The sequence below is a fragment of the Crocuta crocuta genome, unplaced genomic scaffold, assembly GCF_008692635.1.
Source record: "Crocuta crocuta isolate KB4526 unplaced genomic scaffold, BGI_CrCroc_1.0 scaffold1471, whole genome shotgun sequence".
Classification (NCBI taxonomy): Eukaryota; Metazoa; Chordata; class Mammalia; order Carnivora; family Hyaenidae; genus Crocuta; species Crocuta crocuta.
The window spans coordinates 180,324-203,418 of record NW_027527547.1 but is presented as its reverse complement, the minus strand read 5'-3'; the positions used below and the strand labels follow the sequence as shown (position 1 = coordinate 203,418).

At 40.1% G+C, this 23,095-nt stretch overlaps 1 protein-coding gene across 1 annotated transcript in view; it reads right to left on the bottom strand.

Moving 5' to 3' along the window:
- Window positions 1-23,095, bottom strand: part of PRKDC (protein kinase, DNA-activated, catalytic subunit) — a 187,967-nt gene that overhangs the window by 62,194 nt on the left and 102,678 nt on the right. Inside the window, exons 49-60 of the mRNA XM_077765911.1 lie at window positions 19,531-19,674; window positions 17,618-17,769; window positions 16,883-17,014; window positions 15,353-15,464; window positions 12,265-12,389; window positions 12,031-12,180; window positions 10,442-10,615; window positions 9,698-9,796; window positions 8,252-8,459; window positions 6,364-6,553; window positions 4,791-5,003; window positions 1,564-1,676 (exon numbers count right to left, since the gene is read on the bottom strand). Of these exons, the coding sequence (XP_077622037.1) occupies window positions 1,564-1,676; window positions 4,791-5,003; window positions 6,364-6,553; window positions 8,252-8,459; window positions 9,698-9,796; window positions 10,442-10,615; window positions 12,031-12,180; window positions 12,265-12,389; window positions 15,353-15,464; window positions 16,883-17,014; window positions 17,618-17,769; window positions 19,531-19,674 (1,812 nt within the window). The remainder of the gene's footprint in view (window positions 1-1,563; window positions 1,677-4,790; window positions 5,004-6,363; window positions 6,554-8,251; window positions 8,460-9,697; window positions 9,797-10,441; window positions 10,616-12,030; window positions 12,181-12,264; window positions 12,390-15,352; window positions 15,465-16,882; window positions 17,015-17,617; window positions 17,770-19,530; window positions 19,675-23,095) is intronic.

Genomic DNA, 23,095 nt, shown 5'->3' with positions numbered 1-23,095 from the left:
TCGTCTCTACCTAGGATGTCTTTCCATAGCTTGTCACTCATGGTCCCCACTGCAGATACCACCTTCAAAGAGGCCTGCCTTCCCACTTCCTCTTCATAGTCTTCCCCACGTGCTCATTACATTGGTTAACTTCCAACACTGCACATGTTATAATGTTAACTCATTTTTGCTTTGTTCTGTTTTACACATTGGGCTGTAGCCCCACGAGTGCTTACCTTATATTCACCTCTGTGCCACTAGCATTCAGAGTAGTGCCTGACACTGAGCATGATGCTCCCAACAAATACAGTGCACGGCCTTCAGACGCCTGATTACCACCATGCATTCTTCCTGACAGGTCAGCCACTTCAGATGAGAGCACCCGTGCCAGAGGGAATGCACGGCCCCACACAACAGGCCATTCCACATTTATTATTAAAAGGATTTCCTTTATATCAGACCAAAATATCTCCCTGTGATTTCTATCCAACAATCCTGGTTTTATCTTCCTTCTGCTCATAGTCTGCTTCTTATTTCCTGCAGGCAAGCCCAGCAAGGTTTCAGGTTTAATTAGGAGTCTGTGGCTACTTCTCTGAGTGGGCAAAGAGAATGCTCTCCAGGTGAGGAGGAGTGTGAGATGACCCTGGGGCACTGATTCTTTGAAAACTCTTCTTCAAGAGAACAGTTGTGCTTACAGAGACAGGAGAAAGATGAAAAGTATATTTTCTTACCACAGACACTATATGGAACCATTCAGCCACTTCATACTCAGATTTGAAAGTTAATTAAGTGGTTGAGGATTTAAAGTGAATTAATACAAAGCCAGTTTCTAACTCATAATCTTATCTTTCTTAAAAATTTTGTCATAATTACCAATTTATAAGTAATTTTGTCATAATTACTGATTTATAAGTAATACTGAAGCTATGGCTAAACAAATTCTTTTATTATTTTCACATTTTGAGAAATGTTTAATTCATGCCACACAAGGTCCCCTCAAGTCACTGCTTTCAGCAGATACTGAACCTGCCCAGCCCTTTCTCTGGGCTCACCATTCCCTCTCATCCAGGCTCCCCCATGAAAGTGGCTGGCTGTAATGTGGCCTCACGCCTGTCACCACAGCAGCCCCAGACCCGAGGTGGGTCAGGCTCTGGTCAATCCCTCCCAGAGTCTAATGCTGTAAGATGACTCAGGAATGATTGGAGGCTGTGTTTCTACCACATGGAGAAAGCCAGCCTATACACAGAGAAGAGCAAAAGCCAAGCTGCATTGAGAGCCCAAGGTCACTAAGGGGCAGGGATGAGGTCCTGGCAGTGCCCGTGAACTACACCACATGCAGACTTATGGGACCACCCACATGCTCCCATTCCAAGATTCCCACTTCATCAGTGAGTCATGGCTGTCCTTTACATCTGCGTTGGAGGACTCATCTCTGGTTCAGAAGTAACTTTAATTCATATAGTGGCTGCTTCTGTGATTTTGTTTCGGAACGAATATCTGATGGGAAGCTTATTTCCCTAGTATATATCCTTTGATATAAAGCAAATATTTCTGACCAATCAAAGTCTCAAAACAGATACAAACCTTCTCTCGTTTTTGTTCAGCAACACCTTTTCTGGCATAAATCAAGCTGAGCTTTTCCTGGTCCTTTAAAAATCGCCTGCGTAATCTTAATATTTCTGCCCAATTGTCTGTACCTGAAGAATATAAAACAGGTTTGTTACAGATGGCCAATTCGCAGTTGGCTTTATCTCCTTTCTAGAATCTCCTAAATAAAAGTGGAAATTGTTTGCTTATCTCCATTTTTTACTTTCATCTACTTGTTCTGTTTTGTTTGTTTTAGTGACAGAGAGCAGCACAGGAGACCACTAACCAGCTTTGGAAGCTAGAGAATAGAAAGTTGTAACTAACGCAGCCTGAGCCCACTGCCACCATGCAGAGAATGGGGGACAAAGCAATGACAGTGGGGAAGACCTGGAGGGCTCAGGGCCTAGCAGTACCTGGCAGCTGCAGGGGAAGGAAAGAAAGTGAGGCCGCAGCAGGAGGTGTGGTCAGAAAGCAATGCTCCCCCACTCTGCAGATGGATGGCCTGGGCGAGGACACAGGGCTCATGGGTGCATGGGCAGCATGGCTGCAGGCAGAGCAGTTACCCCACCAGCAGCCACAGGCTTCCGGAACCTGCAGCTGCCTCCTCCTGCATGGCCTCCAAGAGTGCTGGCACCCTGGCCTGAAGCCGGCAGGCAACAGAGTGGATACTTTGCCTCTGGGGAATCCACTAGCACAACAGCACAGACCAGAATATCAACACATCAGGAGCTTCCATGTCTTGGTCTAGGCTGACCTCCACACTCCCAATGTGCAGCTATTCCAAATGCCTTCTTAGTGCTCCTGCTGGGAGTACAAGCAGAAAGCCAAGTCACCAGACACTCTGAGGAAAGCTTCAAACATGAAAGATAGAAATGAAAATAAACAATAGGGAAAGAGCAACTGTTGAAAGCAGACTATCTGGGAAAAAATTTTTTTTTCAAAAAATTATCATTTATCAAAACAACAAGGGTAGAAATTGCAACCATGGATCAAGGACTGGAAGGGCATTCAGGGAACATAAAAAGCTCACGGAAACTTAAAAGCAAGAATTATAAAGTAAGGTTGAAATGATTTCCCAGAAAACAAAACAAAACGGAAAAAATGAGAAAATTACCAGGATAATCCAGAAGGTCTGCTATCCAAGCAACAGGATTCCAAATATAAAAACTGGGATGAGGAAATCATCAACAAAATTATCCAAGAAAAAAAATATTCCAAGACTGGAAAACGAGTTAGCAATGTGAAAAGGCCCTCCTTGTGCCCAGAAAAATGGACTGAAACAGACCTGCATGCGACACTTTTGTGAAATTTCCTAAAACTGGTTTAAAACAGAGGATTCTAAGATCTCGTGCAGAGGAAAGATACAATTCTTACAAAGCATCAACACAAAGAAGGCCTCCAGGTTTCCCAACTCAGCTCTGGGGACTAGGAAATCCTGTTTAAACGTTCACACTCAGAATTCTATGGCTAAATTACCCAGCAGGTGGGAGTGTGATCAAAAGCAGCGTCTGGCATCACGGCATCAAAATCAGCTTATTGGGGCACCTGGTTGAGCGTCTGACTCTTGACTTTGACTCAGGTCATGGTCTCATAGTTTAGTGAGTGCAAGCCCCATGTCAGGCTCTGTGCTGACAGCACGGAGTCCTCCCTCTCTCTTGTCCCTGCCCTGCTCACACTCTCTCCAGGATAATCCAGAAGGTCTGCTATCCAGGTCTGTCTCTCTCAAAATAAATAAGTAAACTTAAAAAAGAAAACCTAAAAGCTTATGAAACATGACCCTTTTTTCTCAGAAAGCTACTTGAGGTGGTGATCCACCAAAAAGAAGGAACAAACCAAGGAAGAAGAGACAGATCCAGGAGACATGAAGAGACCCTCAGGATGAGGAGGCAATCTTCAGACCATGGCTGAACAGACTCCAAGAGCAAGCAGCTGAACAGGGGGCCTCAAAAGCAGCAAGAAAGATTTTTTTTTAAGATAAAACATTTATATGTTGGGACACATAAAAGATAACTCAAAGGGAATCAAGTGATAAATATGTAGAAATTTAAGCTAAGATAATTATTGATGCCCAGAAAAAATTTTGTACGAGAAAAGAAAAATAATCACAGTACCACTATGGCTTGAACACAAATAATATTTATGTAGTCAAAATAAGAGGAAGAGGACTGAAGAAACCAAGACTAAGACATAAGGCTGGAGGATGAAAGCACAGGAGTCATTGTGAGTATGTGTGTGGTGGGTGGGGGTAAAGGACAAGCTGGGGCCAAATCCTCAATGTCCATACTGCAAGCTAGAAAAGAATGACTAATACTGGAAGGGAAAAAGAGGCAGGGTGGTAATATACCAGTACCGTTTGGAGACATGGATGGATGTAAGTGGTTGTGTCTGGAATTGGGGAAATGGGTATGGAGGGTTACTATTTCTTCTTTTTTAATTAATTTATTAACTTATTTTAAAATTTCCATCCAAGTTAGTTAGCACATAGCACGATAATGATTTCAGGAGTAAATGGGTTACTATTTCTTCTAACAAGCTTTGGAAAAGGGTTTGACTCTTTATAAACTACATACATGTCTTACTCTAATACAAATAATTAAAAGAAACTGAAATGAAAAATTAAACAAAATTTGGTTGAAAATGATGATATTTAATTAGGTTACAATTTCAAATTTTTAAGTTTCAATGATAATAAATAGTATCACAACAAGGATTATTCACCACTTTTAAAAATTTTCTTAAGTTTATTTATTTATTTTGAGAGAGTGTGTGAGCAGGGGAGGGGCAGCAAAAGAGAGGGAGAAACAGAATCCCAAGCAATCTCCTTACTGTCTGTGCAGAGCCCAAAGTAGGGTTCGATCTCACAACAGTGAGATCAAGAGTCTGATACTTTACCGACTGAGCCACCCAGGTGCCCCCACCATACTTTATGAACTTCAAATATTCCTCACATGGCAAATGCCCCAACATATATTGAATTAAATTTTATTATTACTTTTATTATTTTTTTAAGTAAACTCCACACCCAACGTGAGGCTCAAACTCACAACACCATTATTAAGAGTCACAAGCTCTACTCGGTGAGCCAGCCAGATCACCTCTGAATTAAATTTTAATGGTTTTATTTACAGGTCACAAGGAAATGTGAATGCAGTCAGAAATGTACTTTCTTTACCTAAGTCTCCACATTAAATTATTTAACATACATTTCATCAAGCTTACTTTACCTTTTGTCTTGTTATCCACCTCATCCCCTGGAAGGCCCAGCCTTTTTTTCCCAAAATCTGGCCCCACAAACTTCAAGGGTGATCTCTGTGACCTCTCACTCTTCTTGTGGGCAAACAGCAAGTAGGAAGATGAGGAATCCGAGGAAGAGACCGTATAATCCATCAGCGGGTCAATACTGCTCCCGGTCAGCCAATTAAAGGAGCTTCTGCCGTCTGCAAACAGGATGGCCGGAGCATGTCACTGCGTGCCCAGACCGCACTGGCGCCGCACCTGGAGCAGTGCCAGCCACCAGCCGCACTGCATGACACCAGGGTGCATCATCCTGGGGACGACACCTGGAGCCTCCACGTGCTCACCCTCTAGGGACCCGGACAGCTCCTCCAGGGAGATAGCACGTCAGAGTAGGGACACTGGGCAGAAGTTCTATCTGTTCACTGGTGACGATGAGGCAGCTCAGGTGTCTGAGCCTCACTGCCCTCAATCTGTGAAGCAGGAAAATACCCCACCCGCCCCTTCAAGCAGTAAATTTTTCACCTGTTACTAAGTACTAAGTACTTACTGGTACTAAGATCCATGACTTCTGATACCAGTATCATAAAATATCCATGGTAATTATTCAAATCAATCCTACTTCTAGAACTAACAGAACATGAAAAAATTTATATAAAGGAAAAATGTTCAAAATGTTTATATTAAATGATTTAGGTATTTTACTCTACAACTTGTACTTTGCTGATCAAAGGAAACAGGTAAACAATCTAAAAAAGAAAAGTTTACTAACTATGAACATAGTAAATGATTTTGGTTTAGCTCCTCAGTACTTTGCTTTTGAGATAAAGGATTTTAAATTTGTTGCATTAAGCAGACTCTTCTGGACAAAACCAAAACAAACCATAAATGTACTGTAGCTTTTTTTCCAGTCAAAACTAATCTTTTTCAACTGTTTTTATTGGGGTAAAATTTAGAGAACACCAAATTAACTATTTTAACCATTTTTAAGTGTACAGTTCTATGGCATCAAGTATATTCACAGTCTGGCAACCGTCTCCACAATTTACCTCCAGAGCATTTCCACCTTCTCAAACAGAAACTTTATACCCTTTTTTTTTTTTTTTTGAGAGAGAGAGCGAGAAAGGGGGAGGCATGCATGCACATGTGCGCACTCACTAGCCTGCATGAGGGAAATACAGAGGAGAGGGAGAGAGTTGTAAGCATGCCCCATGCTCAGCGTGGAGGCCGACACAGGGCTCGATCTCACAACCATGAACCTCAGCCAAAATCAAGGGCTGGACACTCAACTGACTGAGCCACCCAGAGGCCCTAAAACTCCATATTCTTTAAACACTAGCTCCCTATTGCCTCTCTCCCAGACCCTAGAGGGCCCCTTCTACTTTCTAACTCTAAGAATTTGACACTTCTAGGAACGTCAATCCTTTCCTCCTTGGACTGACCTGGCTTCTCTGGGCTCTTACTGCTTCACTTCTCCAACAGTCACGGTTCCTACAGTGAAGGCTGCTTCCACAGATTACACTGCCCGAAGCAAAGCAGGCAGGTGTTCAGGATGACAGTTACCTGCGGTTTGTGTAGGTGTGAAGTCATACTGCTGCTGGGTGGCCCGTATCTGCTTAGCCATCACTCCTTGAACTGGGAGGGATCCCTCCTGGGTCCGGGTCTGGAGAGCACTTTGGGTGGCCTGAGTCTCAATAAACATCGGAGTGAGAACAGTGCTCCGGAAACGCCAGTCAGAATCAATGGTGTATTCCTGCATGGAAGAGAGTTGCAGATGAAATAATCCTCCTTCTTTAGCAACACTGAGATAACTTTATTTAAAAGCCAATGGTGCGATCAGCAGATAGGTACTATAATTTCATGTATCTGTGTGGGAACAGCTGAAGAAGAACCTTTTCAAATTTAAAAATTTTAACTAAATTATTTGTCAATTAGAATATACTAATTAGTACTGGGGGAGGAAAAGCATTTTTCTCCTCCTTTACATTCTGCATTAAATGGCTTAATGCCACGCTCAGTAATGGCACCATGGCTGCAACAAGCTGAAGAGTCAGGCTTCGCTGCCCGGCTCGGCAGACACGAAGTGGCAACAACTGTTACTACGTTGTTAAGGCACCTGAAGAAAGCGCGAAATTGGCATCTACCGAACATTTGGGGGGACTGAAGGGGAAGGAGGATGGCCTTATGGAGAAAGGAAAATCTAAGTGGATGCTGAAAGGGGGACAAGTGTGAGCATATGAAGACAGTGTGAGCAGAGGAGGCTGAAGCAAATAGAAGTGTTTCAGAAAGGAATGTGTCCTTTCATAAACATTCCAAGTAAACCAAGTAGTATTCCAAGTAAAGTGTTCCAAGTAAACTAAGTAGTATTCCAAGTAAAGTATTCCAAGTAAACTATGAAGTCCAGTATCACTAATCACCAGGGAGACACAAATCAAAACCCAATGAGTCATCATCTCACATCTGTCAGGATGGCTACAACCAAAAACACAGGGGATAACAAGTATTGGCAAGGGTGTGGAGAAGAGGGACTCCTCATCACTGCTGGTAGGGATGTAAATTGGTGCAACCACTATGGAAAACAGTACAGAAGTCCTCAAAAAATTAAAAATAGAAATACCATGATCCAACTGTTCTTCTCCTGGGTATTTATCAAAAGAAAACAAAACACTAACTTGAAAAGATATACACATCTCTTTGTGTGGGGCAGCATTCTTAGTAATAAACAAGACATGGAAGCAAACTTTGTGGTCCATCAATGGATGAATGGATAAAGATGTGACGTGTATGTTTGTGTACATATATGTGTGTGTGTGTGTACACACACACACACACGCATGATGGAATATTATTGAGCCATAAAAAGGAAAGAAATTTTGCTATCTGTGACACATGGATGGACCCTGAGGGCATTATATGAAGTAAAATACATCAGACAAAAAAAGATGAATACCACATGAATCTCACGTACATGTGGAATCCAAAAACCAACAACAACAGAACAAAAAGCCTGAACTGATACATATAGAGAACAGACTGGGGACTGCCAGAGACAGGCGATGGGGGAAGGGGACATGGGGGAAGGGAGCCAAAAGGTACAGACTTCCAGTTAAAAAACAAGTCATGGGGATATAAGGTGCAGTTATAATAATGTAATTAATAATAACAACAATGTATTGTATATTTGAAAGTTGCTAAAAGAGAGGATGTTAGAAGTTTTCATCACAAGGAAACAAAATCTGTAATTCCATGGTGATGGATGCAGCCAGCTTATTGTGGTGATCACTCCAAAGTACACACCAATATTAACTCAGTATGTTGTACCCCTGAAACTAATATGTCAGTGTATGTCAATAAAAGAAAGATAGCCAGTTTAACTCTATTGGAAAATGTTTGCTGACTAACAGATAGGAAAAGCTTATAATATTTATTATTATAGAGATAAGTACTTCACCTGAAATTCACATTCTGACAGAGGATGCTCAAACACAGGGTTTGAATAATCAGGGCTCATGCTGGTCATTTCAAGCAGAAAATCTGTTGCCAAACTTAAAAAGTGCACTTCTATCTTTGGAGAATATAAGGAATTTAGTGCCAATAATCGGTCCAAGGTATTTGAAGGTAATCTAGTTTCATGGCTCCAGAAATTTCGAATAATTAATCTGAAAAGCGGAGAGGAGAGATTTCTCAGATATTGGTAATGAGAAAGAATGCCCTACACATGATGTCATGTGGAGAAGACAGTTTTTCATCTCTATAAACTTTAACATGAGGAAAACCACATTCAAAATTGTATCAAGAGTATAATATGAGTTGTGAACAATAATATGCACTAAAGGAAGGGAATATTCCAAAACTTCAGCATATATAACAAGAGGTGAAAAACTGGATGATTTTATTCTCATCTCTATTATCTGGGACGTTTTCAATGACGAGTATATAATATTAACTATTTTGAAGCTGAGAAAACACCTTAAGAAATTATATAAAAACCTTCACTGCCTTGCTAAAACAATTCACTCCAAAAATTAGTGCCATAAAATATTCAAAACTTAAACTAGGTAAAAGTCAGGTTAGGCTTTAAAATTTATGAATGCTTGTGAAATCCAAATGCAATTTGAAAAGCAAAAATGAGTTTAGGACTGTGGCAGAATGGAAAATTAACTGATATATAGAATCATACAAAAAGTTTATGCCCTGGGGCGCCTGGGTGGCTTAGTCGGTTAAGCGTCCGACTTTCGCTTAGGTCATGATCTCGCGGTTCGTGGGTTCGAGCCCCACGTCGAGCTCTGTGCTGACTGCCAGCTCAGAGCCTGGAGCCTGTTTCAGTCTGTGACTCCCTCTCTCTCTGACCCTCCCCTGCTCACGCTGTCTCTCTCTCTCTTTATCCTAGAAAAAAAAAAAAAGTTTATGCCCCTTCTTTTATAACCAGTACTTGATAAAACATTCATAAAACTTACAGTAGACATTTTAGAGGAAAACAATCATCACTTATATTTCTCTATACAATGATTATAGTTTCCTCCTACTTCTAGAGTTTCAAACATTTCTTTCAATATTAATATGGATAGTATGATCTCAACTATTTGAGTTAAATGAGAAACATAAAAATCGTCATTACAGATTTTTTTATTTTGAAGCACTTTAATTCACTGCATGAGCAGAGAGCTTTATCCACACTTTCTCAAGAATTTTTTATCAAAATCTCGTCAGAATTTTTAAGTCTTAATGTGATTAGAACATTAATACATTTTCATTAAACATTATGAATGCAGAAAGCAGAGAAAATGCTAATACTATAAATATAATTCTAAAACCGCTGACAAATACTCAATGCTAGTCTAGAAAGAAATATCCCTAAATTTATTTGTCTTGGCCTTATTATTCAAGGAGTACATACTGAAGCCCAACGTTCTCATCGATCAACCCTTGAATCAACACATCTTTTGCCAACTTAAATATTTCCCGGGAGTCCTCATCAGCTTGACTTTCTGGATCTCTGAGAAAAATAACAAAATGACAAAACACTGATATTGTCTTCTATCACTTTTGTTCAACCCCATCCAGATTAAATTAAAAGAATGTGACTTTTCCCATGGAACTTTAACTTCCCAAGTCACAGCAGAACCCACCCTAATACAGATGTACCCTGAACCTTCCTCTGGTGCTTCTGAAGGCCCATCCAAGTGACTGTCATCACCCCCCGTGCAGTGTGACAGGGCTCACACGCATGGGCAGAGTGGGTGGGCCAAGGGAGGGGCGCTGCAGAGCTTCCCTAGGAATGCTGAGAGGTCCCAGGACGGGCCCGAACCCCACAGGAAGTGGTGTGGTGGCAGTCCGTGGGATGAAGACATCTCACAGAGTTCATTTCCTTAATTTTCTCAGGTCTTAAAGGGAAAACTATAAAAACAAATTACACTATGAACTCAACCAACAACTGCACACTCTGAATATTTCCCACAAATACATGAAATGAATTAAAATAAGGATACATGTCCATATACTAAGATAAACTTGTTTTAATTAGTAATCATGTTTCAAAATGTTTGAATGTTTTGTTATTTATTATAATCTTCTCCAGATTGCTACAGGCACCCAAATGCTCCCTAGAAAAAATAACATAAAATGTTAATGTAGAGCTTACCGGTAATTGTCATGAACCCACATAAGAATATTATACATCTGTTCCCTACACACTGGAGAAGGATGAGAAATGAATTCTACCACAGGATCCAGAAGTTCTCGGAGTTCTATTGGTTTCAATTTTGCCATCATCTTATAAATTATGTCCAAACACACTTTCTGTCTTTCATCATCTCTACAGTAAGAGAGGGTTTTAAAAACACACAAATTTAACAATTTTTATTATACTTTCAGAAATGACAGGTAACTTTTTCTATTTTGTGCTGTTCTGTTTTTCAACATTTGTTACAAAAAAAATAAATTACATCCTAAAAACTTATCATGAGCTAGAGTATTAAAAATAAACAGATTACTTCAACGTGGTGTCTTGGACTGGATTCTAGAATAGAAAAAGGACATTAGTGGGAAAATTGATAAAATCCAAATAAAGTCTGGTTTAGTAAACTGTAATGTACTAATGTTAATTTCTTAGTTTTGACAAATATATCAATTATGTGACATGGAAAAAGTGTGCTAAGGGTATGTGGGAATCTTGTGTGTTGTCTTTAACTTTTCTGTAAATATTAAGTCATTCCAAAATAAAAGTTCATTTTTTAAAAACCCGGAAATGTCAAACAAAATAAACTAGATCTAAAGAATTTCATGATTTTAAAACAATGATTTCAAGTTCTAGTCAGGCCACCTGGCAGGTCATACAACGAGTTAAGGGTAGTCTGAGCTCCTAGTAAGATGCACGTCTATTTCCTAATTTTATGTATCTTTTCCTCCTTATAGCACCCAGCTTAATGCTTTACATGCAGTTGAAAATCAGTAAATGTCTAAGGAAGGATACAACAATGCCATAACATATATTGTTACTGGCACATGATACATTTATCAATAATTTATCCCTATGTAAAAAAATACGTACACAGGCAAGACTGGAAAACAGTGCAGAGAAATAAAAATATTGTAAGTCAGTAACAGCATCTCTTTTAGTACTTATTTTAATAGTATAATGTGGGGGTGCCTGCGTGGCTCAGTCGGTTGAGCGTCCAACTCTTGATTTTGGCTCAGGTCCTGATCTCAAGTTCGTGGGTTCAAGCCCCACAGAGCCCCACATCAGGCTCTGTGCTGACAGTCCAGAACTTGCCTGGGATTCTCTCTCTCCCTCTCTACCTTTCCCTTATTCTCTCAAAATGGATGAATAAACTTTAAAAAAATTAATAGTATAATGTGATTTTGAAAATAAACAATTTTAACCAATAATGGAAGCCTCCTAGCTGGAAAAAAAATGGTACACTCAAAACCATGCATTTTAAATTTGAAAAGAGCCTTAGTTAACACTTGAGACGTGGCTTCCCCAAGGTGCCAGGTTAGAGAAGGCAGGAGGGTCAGGCCCCATCACTTTTAATTCTGATTAAAATGTAACAAATAGCATATTTTAAGTTTATCTATCTTGAGATGTACACACATACACAGTCGTGTATGTAACTAATACATATTTTATGAAAACCTACAAGTTCTTTCTGAGTTGAAGAAGACAGTTGAACAAACCAAAATTTTATAAGCCAGCTGCATCTGAGAACACAAGGCTGGCTTTACACTCACCTATGTCTCATGAGTTGAATGAAATCCTTGCTCTTTAACTGTAAGTAGAGATCTGTTATTTCCTCCGCACAACACAGCACCACCTCCAGACACAGGGTCTTCATCACTCCATGAAATTTCGGCAGCAGAAAGAATACAGTGTTCATGAACCTAACCAGTGGACACGGCCAATGAGTGAGGGGCAGTCCTGGATCCTCCCCTACAACAGGACGTCTACCAGGACTAATATCCTACCTATCGGCAAGCGGAGGGAAGTTCTTCACAGCTTTGTTCAAGCACACGATAAATTTGTCCTCCATCGTATTCTGATGCTGCTTCAACTGTTTTACAATCAGTTCATAAACCAAATCTCCCAGTATCTGAAAAATTAAGTTTCTTTTCAAATACACAAATGTGGAAACTTAGTTACTGAAAACAGGCTTGTCTTAGTTAATTGAACCCACAGAAGGCATTCAGTGCTATCACCTACAAGGTACAGGTGCTCACCAGGTACAGTGCCAGGAGGGTGTACACTAACCACTGGACGCAGGCTCTGGACTGTGAGCTCAGGAAGCCCAGACCACAGCCACAATGGCTCTTGCTGCCACCACTGATGGTGTCCAGCTCTCATCACATAGCAGGCTGCTAAAGACTGGCACTTCCTTTTCACACCCAAAATATACTAACAAGTCATTTGAGAAGCTGAACTAAAATCAGTGACTGAACACTGTGTAAATACATTTTAGGATGCCAGTGTTCACATCCCTGGTTAAATATTTACACAAACCAAAATTTTCAGGCAACAACTTTATCTAAGAAGCCACTTCCACCACTGTCTATCTCCCTATAGCCTGTTTTGTCTTCATCACATACTACCATCTATGACGAGAGATTTGATGGTGTGTTGTCTGCCCCTCCTCATCAAATGCTAGCTTCCTGAGAAGGGGTCTTGGCCTGGCCTGTTCCTGGCTGCACCTCCAGAGCCCAGAGGCAGCCAATAGGTACCCAACACATATAACCGAACAACATACATAATCCAAATTATACTATGGGTAACCAGCAGAAGACAACTACATGCACATATATACCACCACCGACTGGAGACTATGTCTCAAGGTGCCAAGAGCAATTCAGCGGTTGGAGTATGAGTGACTCTCACCAACTTCTTTATATTTCTCTCTGTTCCTCTAATTTCTACACTTAATACCATTTTATATTCAGAAAAGAACTATGTAAAACAAAAGTGTTTATCATCACTACTAACTTGAAATTTAAGTGAAGAGAGATTAAACTTGGGATCTACTGTAATTTGCTCCATCTGTGCTGAATAGTTAGCATATCATGTAAATTGAAATCCAACATCTAGGGATATTAGAATCATGTAAAAATAAGGCTATTCTGAATTTAAAATTAAAAAGAATTTTTTTAACATTTACTTATTTTTGAGAGACAGAGCATGTGTGGGGGATGGGCAGAGAGAGAGGGAGACACAGAATCCAAAGCAGCTCCAGGCTCTGGGATGTCAGCACAGAGCCTAACGCAGGGCTTGAACTCAGGAACTAAACCATGAGATCATGACCTGAGCTGAAGTCAGACACTCAACCAAATGAGTCACTCAGGAGACCCTCTGAATTTAAAATTANTTCTCTCTGTCCCTCCCCATTTGCACACTCATGTGCACACTCTCAAAAAAAAATATTTTACAAAAATAGCTGGTAATCCCTAAAATAAATTATAAGTGGAGGCTGACTTCCCCAAGTGGGTCTATTTCCCTTCACTTAATTTTCTTTTAAACCCAAATAGACACCTAATTGTCAAAATGGGCAGGGGCCCAATACACAGTGTTGGGGTACTCTGGGGGCCCTCACGACCTCCCAATCTCCCTAACTCTTTAATCCTCATCCAGCCAGACAGTTAAAGTAGCCCACTCTCCACTCTCCACCTTTTCTTTCAGGAGGGGATGTGGACTAGAGATCCAGAGAGTTGGGAATCATGAACACATAGGCAGTATTCAAAGCCAGGAGGCTGGCTTTTTAACAGATGGTGTTGGGAGAACTGGACAGCAACATGCAGAAGAATGAAACTGGATCATTTTCTCACACCGTACACAAAAATAAACTCAAAATGGATAAAGGACCTGAACGTGAGACAGGAAACTATCAACACCCTGGAGGAGAATGCAGGAAACAACCTCCTTGACCTCCACCGCAGCAACTTCTTACTTGACACATCCCCAAAAGCAAGGGAATCAAGAGCAAAAATAAACGACTGGGACCTCATCAAGATTAAAAGCTTCTGCACGGCAAAGGAAACAACCCACAAAACTAATAGGCAACCAACGGAATGGGAAAAGAGAGTTGCAAATGACATATCAGATAAAGGGTTAATATCCAAAATCTATAAGGAACTCACCAAACTCCACACCCAAAAAACAAACAACCTAGGAGGCTGGATGGAGGGCAGGGGAGTAAGGAGGAAGAGGACCAACATCAGAGCTGGAGAGGTAGCCAGGAAACATGGAGCCAAGGAAGGGAGAGGAAACTGCCAGGGGGTAGGAAGAGAGCCCAGAGAGGATCCTGAAGCAGTAATGAAGGGAATCAGGAGGAATGATCAACTGTGTCATCCTGGACATACTGCAGTGAGACCTGACAAGAACGGCTTATCACAATGAGTGACAACAGTTTAGGAGGCTCCAAAGCACACAGCCCCTCACTTGTCAAGCACAGGGGGACAGCGGTACAGCAGTAAGCATCATCCCACTACCCTACTTTCAAGTAGGTTAGAACATATAACTTACATACACCTTCAATAATATACTTTATGGAGAACTGTAGTACTCTGAATATATACTGCAGTCAAAGATTCATTAGGTTCTTCTAACAATCCTGGAAAAGTCGACAGAGCTCCGAAGACTGAGAAAGACTCCCTAAAGTGCCCTGTCCTGTCTGATAACTATATTATGTCCCAGATTGGAAGTGGAGGATTTTACTAGTTTACTTACCCCTAACTATAGCAAGTATCTACCAGAATAATTTTCTCCAAAAGAAACCCTGACACTACTTTCTAAGGAATGAAAGCTGGTTAAACACTCCTGTCCTGGCTTTAACAATGAAAAGTTAGTTACCAATCTTTAAGGTTTACCAAGTTTTCAAGTGTTTTAAAAAATCCCATGTCCTCTTTTAAAAAAAATCGAGCATTATATATACTAGGAAAAAGTAAAATAGTAATAAAGGCAGAATGCCCACTCTGATTTATTACAGTACAGAGGATATAGGTAACAAGTATCAGAGTACATCAAAACTGAAAAAGCACTATTTATTTAAAATTGCATTAACACACTTACCTTTTCTCTCTTGGTAACATATTGAAGCGTAAGTCCTAGGACTTCTGCGGCCGCTGCATACACCTCTTTATATTTTACAAAAGACATATTACTGACCAAAGCTTGAAAGTACCTGCAACAAATATAGAAAATATACATCAAATAACACATTCTGTTGACATAAAAATATAACAACTTTGCTCCTCACAAGTTGAGAAACTATTAAAACTTGATCCAAATTACTTGTGTGAAAACATCTGTGAAGATGTACTGAAGGCTCTGACATCATGACCAGGCAGGCACGTGAAAGTCCACAGTTCAGTCACACAGGACCTGCTGTAGTCAAAGCAAAACACAACGCTGGATCCTTTTAAAAAAACTGCAGTGAAAGAAAAGCTACTAGCAGCCAAGATCGTGACTTGCTGACCCTCTTGCCTGTGACAAGAGGAGGACAAGACCACGAGCAGGGGGCACAGGCAGCTCCCAGACCCCGGAGGCCCAGGACGTGGCCTCCAGCTCCAGAGAAGCTCTATGTAGTTGTCACTAGGGAATCAAAGCTCAAAACAAGCAACTGACCTAAAAGTAAACTATCTCTCATTGACTCTTCATGGAGTCACCTGCTTGTGAAACGGAAGACCTGGTGGCAGGAAGCTAACACAGGAGGACCGACCAGATGGGAGTGAGACACTTCCAAAGAAATGGCAAAGCTTGGAAGGGACATACTGAAACCTACAGTAACCATGATGCAAGTGCTGACTTTTCAAACCTCCCCAAATAGTAGGACAATGAAGTGCCAGTCCATGACAGTAGAGGACTCTCTCATTGGTGCTCACCCTCCCTCCCTCTGATGTCAGGATGCATCCACCCCCATCCACAGGAGGTCCTGATGGAGGGCGCAGGGCCGTAGCTGTGGCAGAAAGCACAGCAGTGGGGCAGCACAGGGTCCAGGCATCCCTTCCACACCACGACCCAGACATGAATGGTCCCACAGAACTCATGTTGCTTTTGCGGCAAACGCTGAAACTGGGATTGTAGAAAATACCTCACACCTCTTATTTGATAAAACACCCTTGGAAAAATATACCAATTCTGAAAGACTTAACTTCCTCATTCATTCCATTAACATATTTCTTCTCCCAAATGACCTCTAAGCCCAACTTCCTAAATTCTGACAAATATTTTTAACATGGATCTATGTCTTAAAATTTATAAAACTTAGGGGCCCTGTGTGGCTCAGCTGGTTAAGCGTCAGACTCTTGGTTTCAGCTCAGGTCATAATATCATGGTTTGTGGATTCAAGTCCCACACTGGGCTCCTGGTTCATGGGTTTGAGTCCCACATCAGGCTCTGTGTTGACAGAGTAGAGCCTGGACCCTGTTTGGGATTCTCTCTCTCTCCTGACCTCTTTGACCCTCCCACACTCACACATGTGCTCTCTCTCAAAATGAATAAATTAAAAAAAAAAAATTAGACCATACTCCAGTGCATCAATCCAATTCACATATGCTTTAACCTAAAATAGAAGCAAAGCAAAGACTCCTCAATACTCACTTTATGCTCTCTATGCCACATTCTGGGTCATACGGGGGCAAGTTATTGGCCATTATAATGCCTAATAATTGAATTCCTACCGAATTGTCTTTGGAATTAGGATCTTTACTGGAAAACTTTTCAAATATTAACCTGAAACATAAGCATAAAGGATAGGTATAGATTATTATGTAATAAAATAAGCACAGCAAGAGATATAAAATTTTCTATGGTTAATTTTCAGGGTAAGAAATACTTTATCTGTCCCCAAGTCTAATACCCTTTTTGCTAACACTATCTTTGTATACATTCAAGTTATTCTAGCTGTGGAACACACACAAGTCTGTATTTCTTATGATCTAATTACTTGCCCCAATCTCTGTTAGTTGATACTGAAACCTTTGGAAAGTTATAGCTGGCCTCAGGCTGTGCAGTCCGACAGTTCACCCCTGGCCTGGGACAGTGAAGGGCCGGGTGCACCGCACATGTCCGGTGTCCCAGAAAAGGCAGAGGTGAACTGGGAGATAGAACAGGAGCCACCAGGAGGCAATGACTGCACAGAAGTGCTGCTGGTATCAAACTTTGGAGGCTGTGATTTTACTAGTAGCACTGTTATACCTCTACGAATGATTCAATTTCAAGTTATATTTCTTCTTCTATCATTTCAAGTAATTAAACTTCACTGTAATCACCATTTACAACATGCTACATTTTAAAAATGCCCAAACAATACTGCAAAATATAGTAAATTTATACCTGTAAGGGACAGATAAACAATCCTTCCAGCATTCAACAAGGGTTTTTATAATTTCAAGGTTATGTCTAAACACAGCTCTTTTTTGATGAAAAACATGTTTCATTAGGAAATGAAGCAATCGATTTGCTAATACTTCATCTTTAGGGACCCCCTAAAAAGGTACAGAAACTCTATGTTAATATGCAGCATTCTATACTGGAAAAGCATTATTTATTTATTATTATTTTTAAAATACAATTTATTGTCAAATTGGCTTCCATAAAACACCCAGTACTCATCCCAACAAGTGTCCCCCTCCATGCCCATCACCCACTTTCCTTTCTCCCCCACCCCCATCAACCTTAAGTTGGTTCTCAGTATTTAAGNCTAAGCGAAAGTCGGACGCTCAACCAACTAAGCCACTCAGGCGCCCCAAGAAAGCATTTTTTAATCCAACAGTCCATTTATAAAAGAAACCTGCCGTTATACTGAGGCTTCTGGTGTAAAACCTATGTGTGATTTTTCAAGGACAACCACAGGCAATGACAAAGGCTTGCGTGGCAGGCCTTATGGGCAAGCTGTCCTCCTGCAGCAGGCCAGAATACAGCCAGGGCTCTGCAATCTCAAAAGGAGTTACTGTCAGACCCTTACCATCTACCTTCCACACCCCCTAGACTGGTCATGCTTGTCACATGTTCACACTTCATTTCTCTTTATCTTCTTCAGGTATCTCTGCTGAGGGCTCCTTATGAGAGGAAGAGCTGCTTTAAAAACACTTTTCTCCTGACTTAGTCCCCAGTGCTTTTGCACTCCCATCCCTTCTCCTTCACCCTCCTCCCGATTTCATGGTCCCATAAAACTGCTGGAGCCTTTAATTCAGGGGTCCCTCAACAGTGAGATGAGCCCCAGATCTGTGCTAAATCACCTGACCCTCGACCAGACAAAGCTGCAATGTTCCATGGGGGAAATGGACAAGGTGAGTCCGCTTCCTTGGGCTTTAGCCTCCTGCTTCTACCACAAGTGATAAAAGGCTTCACTTGATTCTCACTTTGACTCACTGTTGCTTTATGCAGCTACTCTGACACCTAGCAGTTCAGCTCTTTCAAACTCAGCAAAGCACCTGACATTTAACTCAATCTTTCCCAATGGTTCCTAAGTTAAACTAAATACACTCAATTTTTTTCATGTTATTAAGCAGAGTAAAATGATTTTATCACATTGAAAGTAAGAAATATAAATCTGGTTAACTGTGAAATAAGATAGGCACATCCAGATATAAATACATGTAAAAGTCTATGTCCATATATTATGTTTAGTAAGGAATGTGCTCAGAATATTATTACATGTAAACTTTTGTACATTATTAGTGCTAACATTTTTATGTGAATGGGCAAAGCTCCAGCACACACAAATCTATACTGGTGGAAGTCACAAGACTGTCTCACGACAACATAGTATCATTCACCCAGCGGCCACTGTTTGGGCAATCTCAACTAGTAATGGGTCCATGTCAATATTAGGGAAATAAGTAAGTTGGCCAAACAAACGCTAAAGCATCCATAGACTTTAGTTATAACAGAATTTTTTGGGACCTCATATTCAGGGTCTACTGACATTTATTTCACATTTATTTTTAATAAATCATTAATCTAGTTTCCAAGCTCCTAGCAAGTAAAAGCAATAAACAAAACAAAAAACACCTGATAGCTTAAAATTAAAAGCAAAGTCAGAGGCATTATCAAAGCAGACACCTAAGAAAACAGAGCTAAGCAGTATGAAGCCATTTAGTACAGCAGCACCACAGCAATATGACGTGTTAAAAATGATGACTCTTAAGTCATTAAGAGGAGCTTGGACTATCTGTCACCAATTCTGTTTATGATATCAGCAAGAGACAGACACAGCACTCCATAAAAGATGCATCCATTCTTACCACAGGAGTAGCAATTCCTGTCCATGAAAGAACAGTAACCACGATCTCGACCACCATGTAGTGAATTCCTTCTCCTCCGTTGTTTTCAGAAACCACCAGCTGCAGCAAGGGGCCGAGCCAGTACTTCGCATAAGGGCGAAAGACCTAGAAGAGAATTTAAAAGTCAAATAACAAAAAATTGTTTTGAATTCCAACAGTTACCGTGCTTAATCAGATCAGATTCTCTGCTAAATTTTCTCTCAGGGGTCCTGGAAACCACAATTCGAGGGAAATGGATTATTGATCTTTTCTTTGTTGAAAACTTGATATAACTGTATTCTTAAAAATCAAAATGAAAGATTTTTTATCAATCTTGTCCTATCGGAATAATATGCAGCTCTAGAGAACTCTCCTGTTATTTTATGCAAATGCACAGGGTATATGAAAAACGAGAATATAGAAATTAAGTAGGTGCATGTGGCTAATGGTTTTTCATTTCTTCTTGTATTATAGAAGTCATTGTGTTATTGACGTCATTTGCCCAAGACCTCTTAAATCTAAATAAAATGTACCCGTATACTAAATTCGATTTAGTTTTAGAAACTGCAAGAGAATGCTATTTTGATGCAAATGAACGGATTAAAATATAATTCAAGCTACCTATCTTCTTAACCTTTGCCACTTCTATTTTTATTAAATAGGTTTCCTCAGGGGTTACTCTCACAGCTTAAATCTGTGTGCTCTCAAATCTTTTTTGTTTATACACCCCATAAATAAAAAAAGTTCAAACGCTCTCCATGTATATCTATTGGTTTATTTATAAATTACAAATACAAACTTCTTTATTATTAAATGAGACAGAACCTGACTTACGATGGTTCAACTTAAGATTTTTGGACTTAATGATGCTGTGAAAGCCCTACGCTTTCATTAGAAACTGTACTTTGAACTTGTATCTTCTCCTGGGCTAGCGGTGTGTGGGATGATACTCTCAAGGTGCTGAGCAGGGCCAGCGGCACCCATGGCTCCCAGTCAGCTCTGCCATCAGGAGGGTGAACAACTGATACACTTAAAACCATTTTGCACCCATACATCCATTCTGGCTTTCACTTTCAGCACAGCATTGAATAAATTAAATAAGATATTCAGCATCTCATTATAAAATAGGCTTTGTGTTACATGATTTTACCCAACTACAGACTGACATAAACACTGTGCATGTTGAAGCAAGGTGAGACTAAGCTATAATGTTCAGCAAGTTAGGTGTACTACATGCATTTTCAACTTAGGATAGTTTCAACTTATGCTGGGTTTACTGGGATATAACTTCATCATAAGTCAAGGAAGATCTGTATAATAAATTAATTTAAAAGTTGAAATTTTATCCAAAATCAGAAAAAGACTCCATTAAATAAGAGAATGAAAAGCCAATGTCCCTGATAAACATGGATGCAAAAATGCTCAATAAAATATCAGCAAACTGAATCCAACAATACAATAAAAGAATCATTCACCACAATCAAGTGGGATTTATTCCTGGGCTACAAGGGTGGCTCAATATTCACAACTCAATCAACGTGATACATCACATTAATAAAAGAACCATATGATCCTCTCAACAAAGTAGAGTTAGAGGAAACATACATCAACATAATAAAAGCTGTATATGAAAAACCCACAGCTAATGTTATCCTCAATGGGTACAAACCGAGAGCTTTTCCTCTAGGGATGTCTACTCTGACCACTGCTATTTAACATAGTACTGAATGTCCTAACCACAGCACTCAAACAACACAAACAAATAAAAGACATCCAAATCAGCCAAGGAAGGAAGCCAAACTGTCACTATTTGTAGATGACATGATACTCTATATAGAAAACACAAGACTCTACCAAAAAACTGCTAGAACTGATAAACAAATTCAGTAAAGTCGCAGGATACAAAATCAATGTACAGAAATCAGCTGCACTTCTATACACCAATAATGAACTTGCAGAAAGAGAAATCAGGCAATTGACCCCACTTAGAACTGCACCAAAAACCACAAGATACCTAACTGAAGAGGGAAAAGATCTGGACTCTGAAAACCACAGAACACTTATGAAAGAAAATGAAAAAGACACAAAGAAATAGAAAAACATTCCATGCTCATGTATTGGAAGAACAAATAGTGTTAAAATATTGAAACCACCCAAAGCAATCTATACATTCAATGCAATCCCTATCAAAATAACACCAAAGTCCTTCACAGAGCTACAACAAACAATCCTAAAATTTACATGGAACTACAAAAGATCCCAAATAGCCAAAACAATCTTGAAGAAGAAAAGTAAAGCTAGAGGCATCATAATTTTTTTCTTTTTTTTTTACTTTTTTAAAAATTTCTTTTAAAAACTTACATCCAAGTTAGTTAGCATATAGTGCAACACTGACTGCAGGAGTAGATTCCTTTTTTTTTTTTATTTTTTTTACAAATAGTTTATTGTCAAATTAGTTTCCACATAACACCCAGTGCTCATCCCCACAAGTGCCCTCCTCCATGCCCATCCCTCCCCGCCCCACATCCATCAGTCCTCAGTTTTTGTCAGCATTCAAGAGTCTCTCATGGTTTGCCTCTCTCCCTTTCCCCCACCATTTCCCCCCTTCTTCTCCCCCTTGTTCCTCAGTTAAGTTCCTCCTAATCCTCCTATATGTGCAAACATATGATATTTGTCCTTCTCAGAGGCATCATAATTTTGGACTTCAAGTTCTATTGCAAAGCAACAGCGATTACGATAGTATGGTACTGGCACAAAAACAGACACAAAGATTGATGGAACAGAACAGAAAACCCAGAAATGAACCCACAACTACACGGTCAACTAATCTTTGACAAAGGAGGCAAGAATATTCAACAGGAAAAAGACAGTCTCTTCAACAAATGGTGCTGGGAAACCTGGACAGCAACATGCAGAAGAATGAAACTGGATCACCTTCTCACACCATACACAAAAATGAATTCAAAATGGATGGAAGACCTAAATGTGAGACAAAAAACCATTAAAATCCTGGAGGAGGACATAGGCAGTCACCTCTGACATCAGCCACAGGACTTTCTTACTAGATATATTTCCAGAGACAAGGGAAACAAAAGCAAAAATGTACAGGGACTTCATCAAAGTAAAAAGCTTTTGCACGGTGAAGGTAACAATCAACAGAACTAAATGGTCATCTTCTTTGAAAAAGTGTCTATTCATGTCTTCTGCCCACTTCTTAAATGGGTTGTTTTTGGGGTGTTGAGTTTGAGAAATTCTTCATAGACTTTAGATACTAGCTCTATATCAGATATGCTACTTGCAAATATCTTCTCCCATTCTATAGGTTGCCTTTTAGCTTTGTTGAGGCAACCTATGCCTAAAAGGCAACCTCCAGAATGGAGGTTTGCAGGTGACTTATCTGATAAAGGGCTAGTATCCAAAGTCTATAAAGAACTTCTCAAAACTCACCCCTCCTCCCAAAAAATAAGCCAGTTAAAAAATAGGCAGAAGACATGAATAGGCTTTTTTCAAAAGGAGATCTATAGAGGACCAGTGGACACATGAAAAG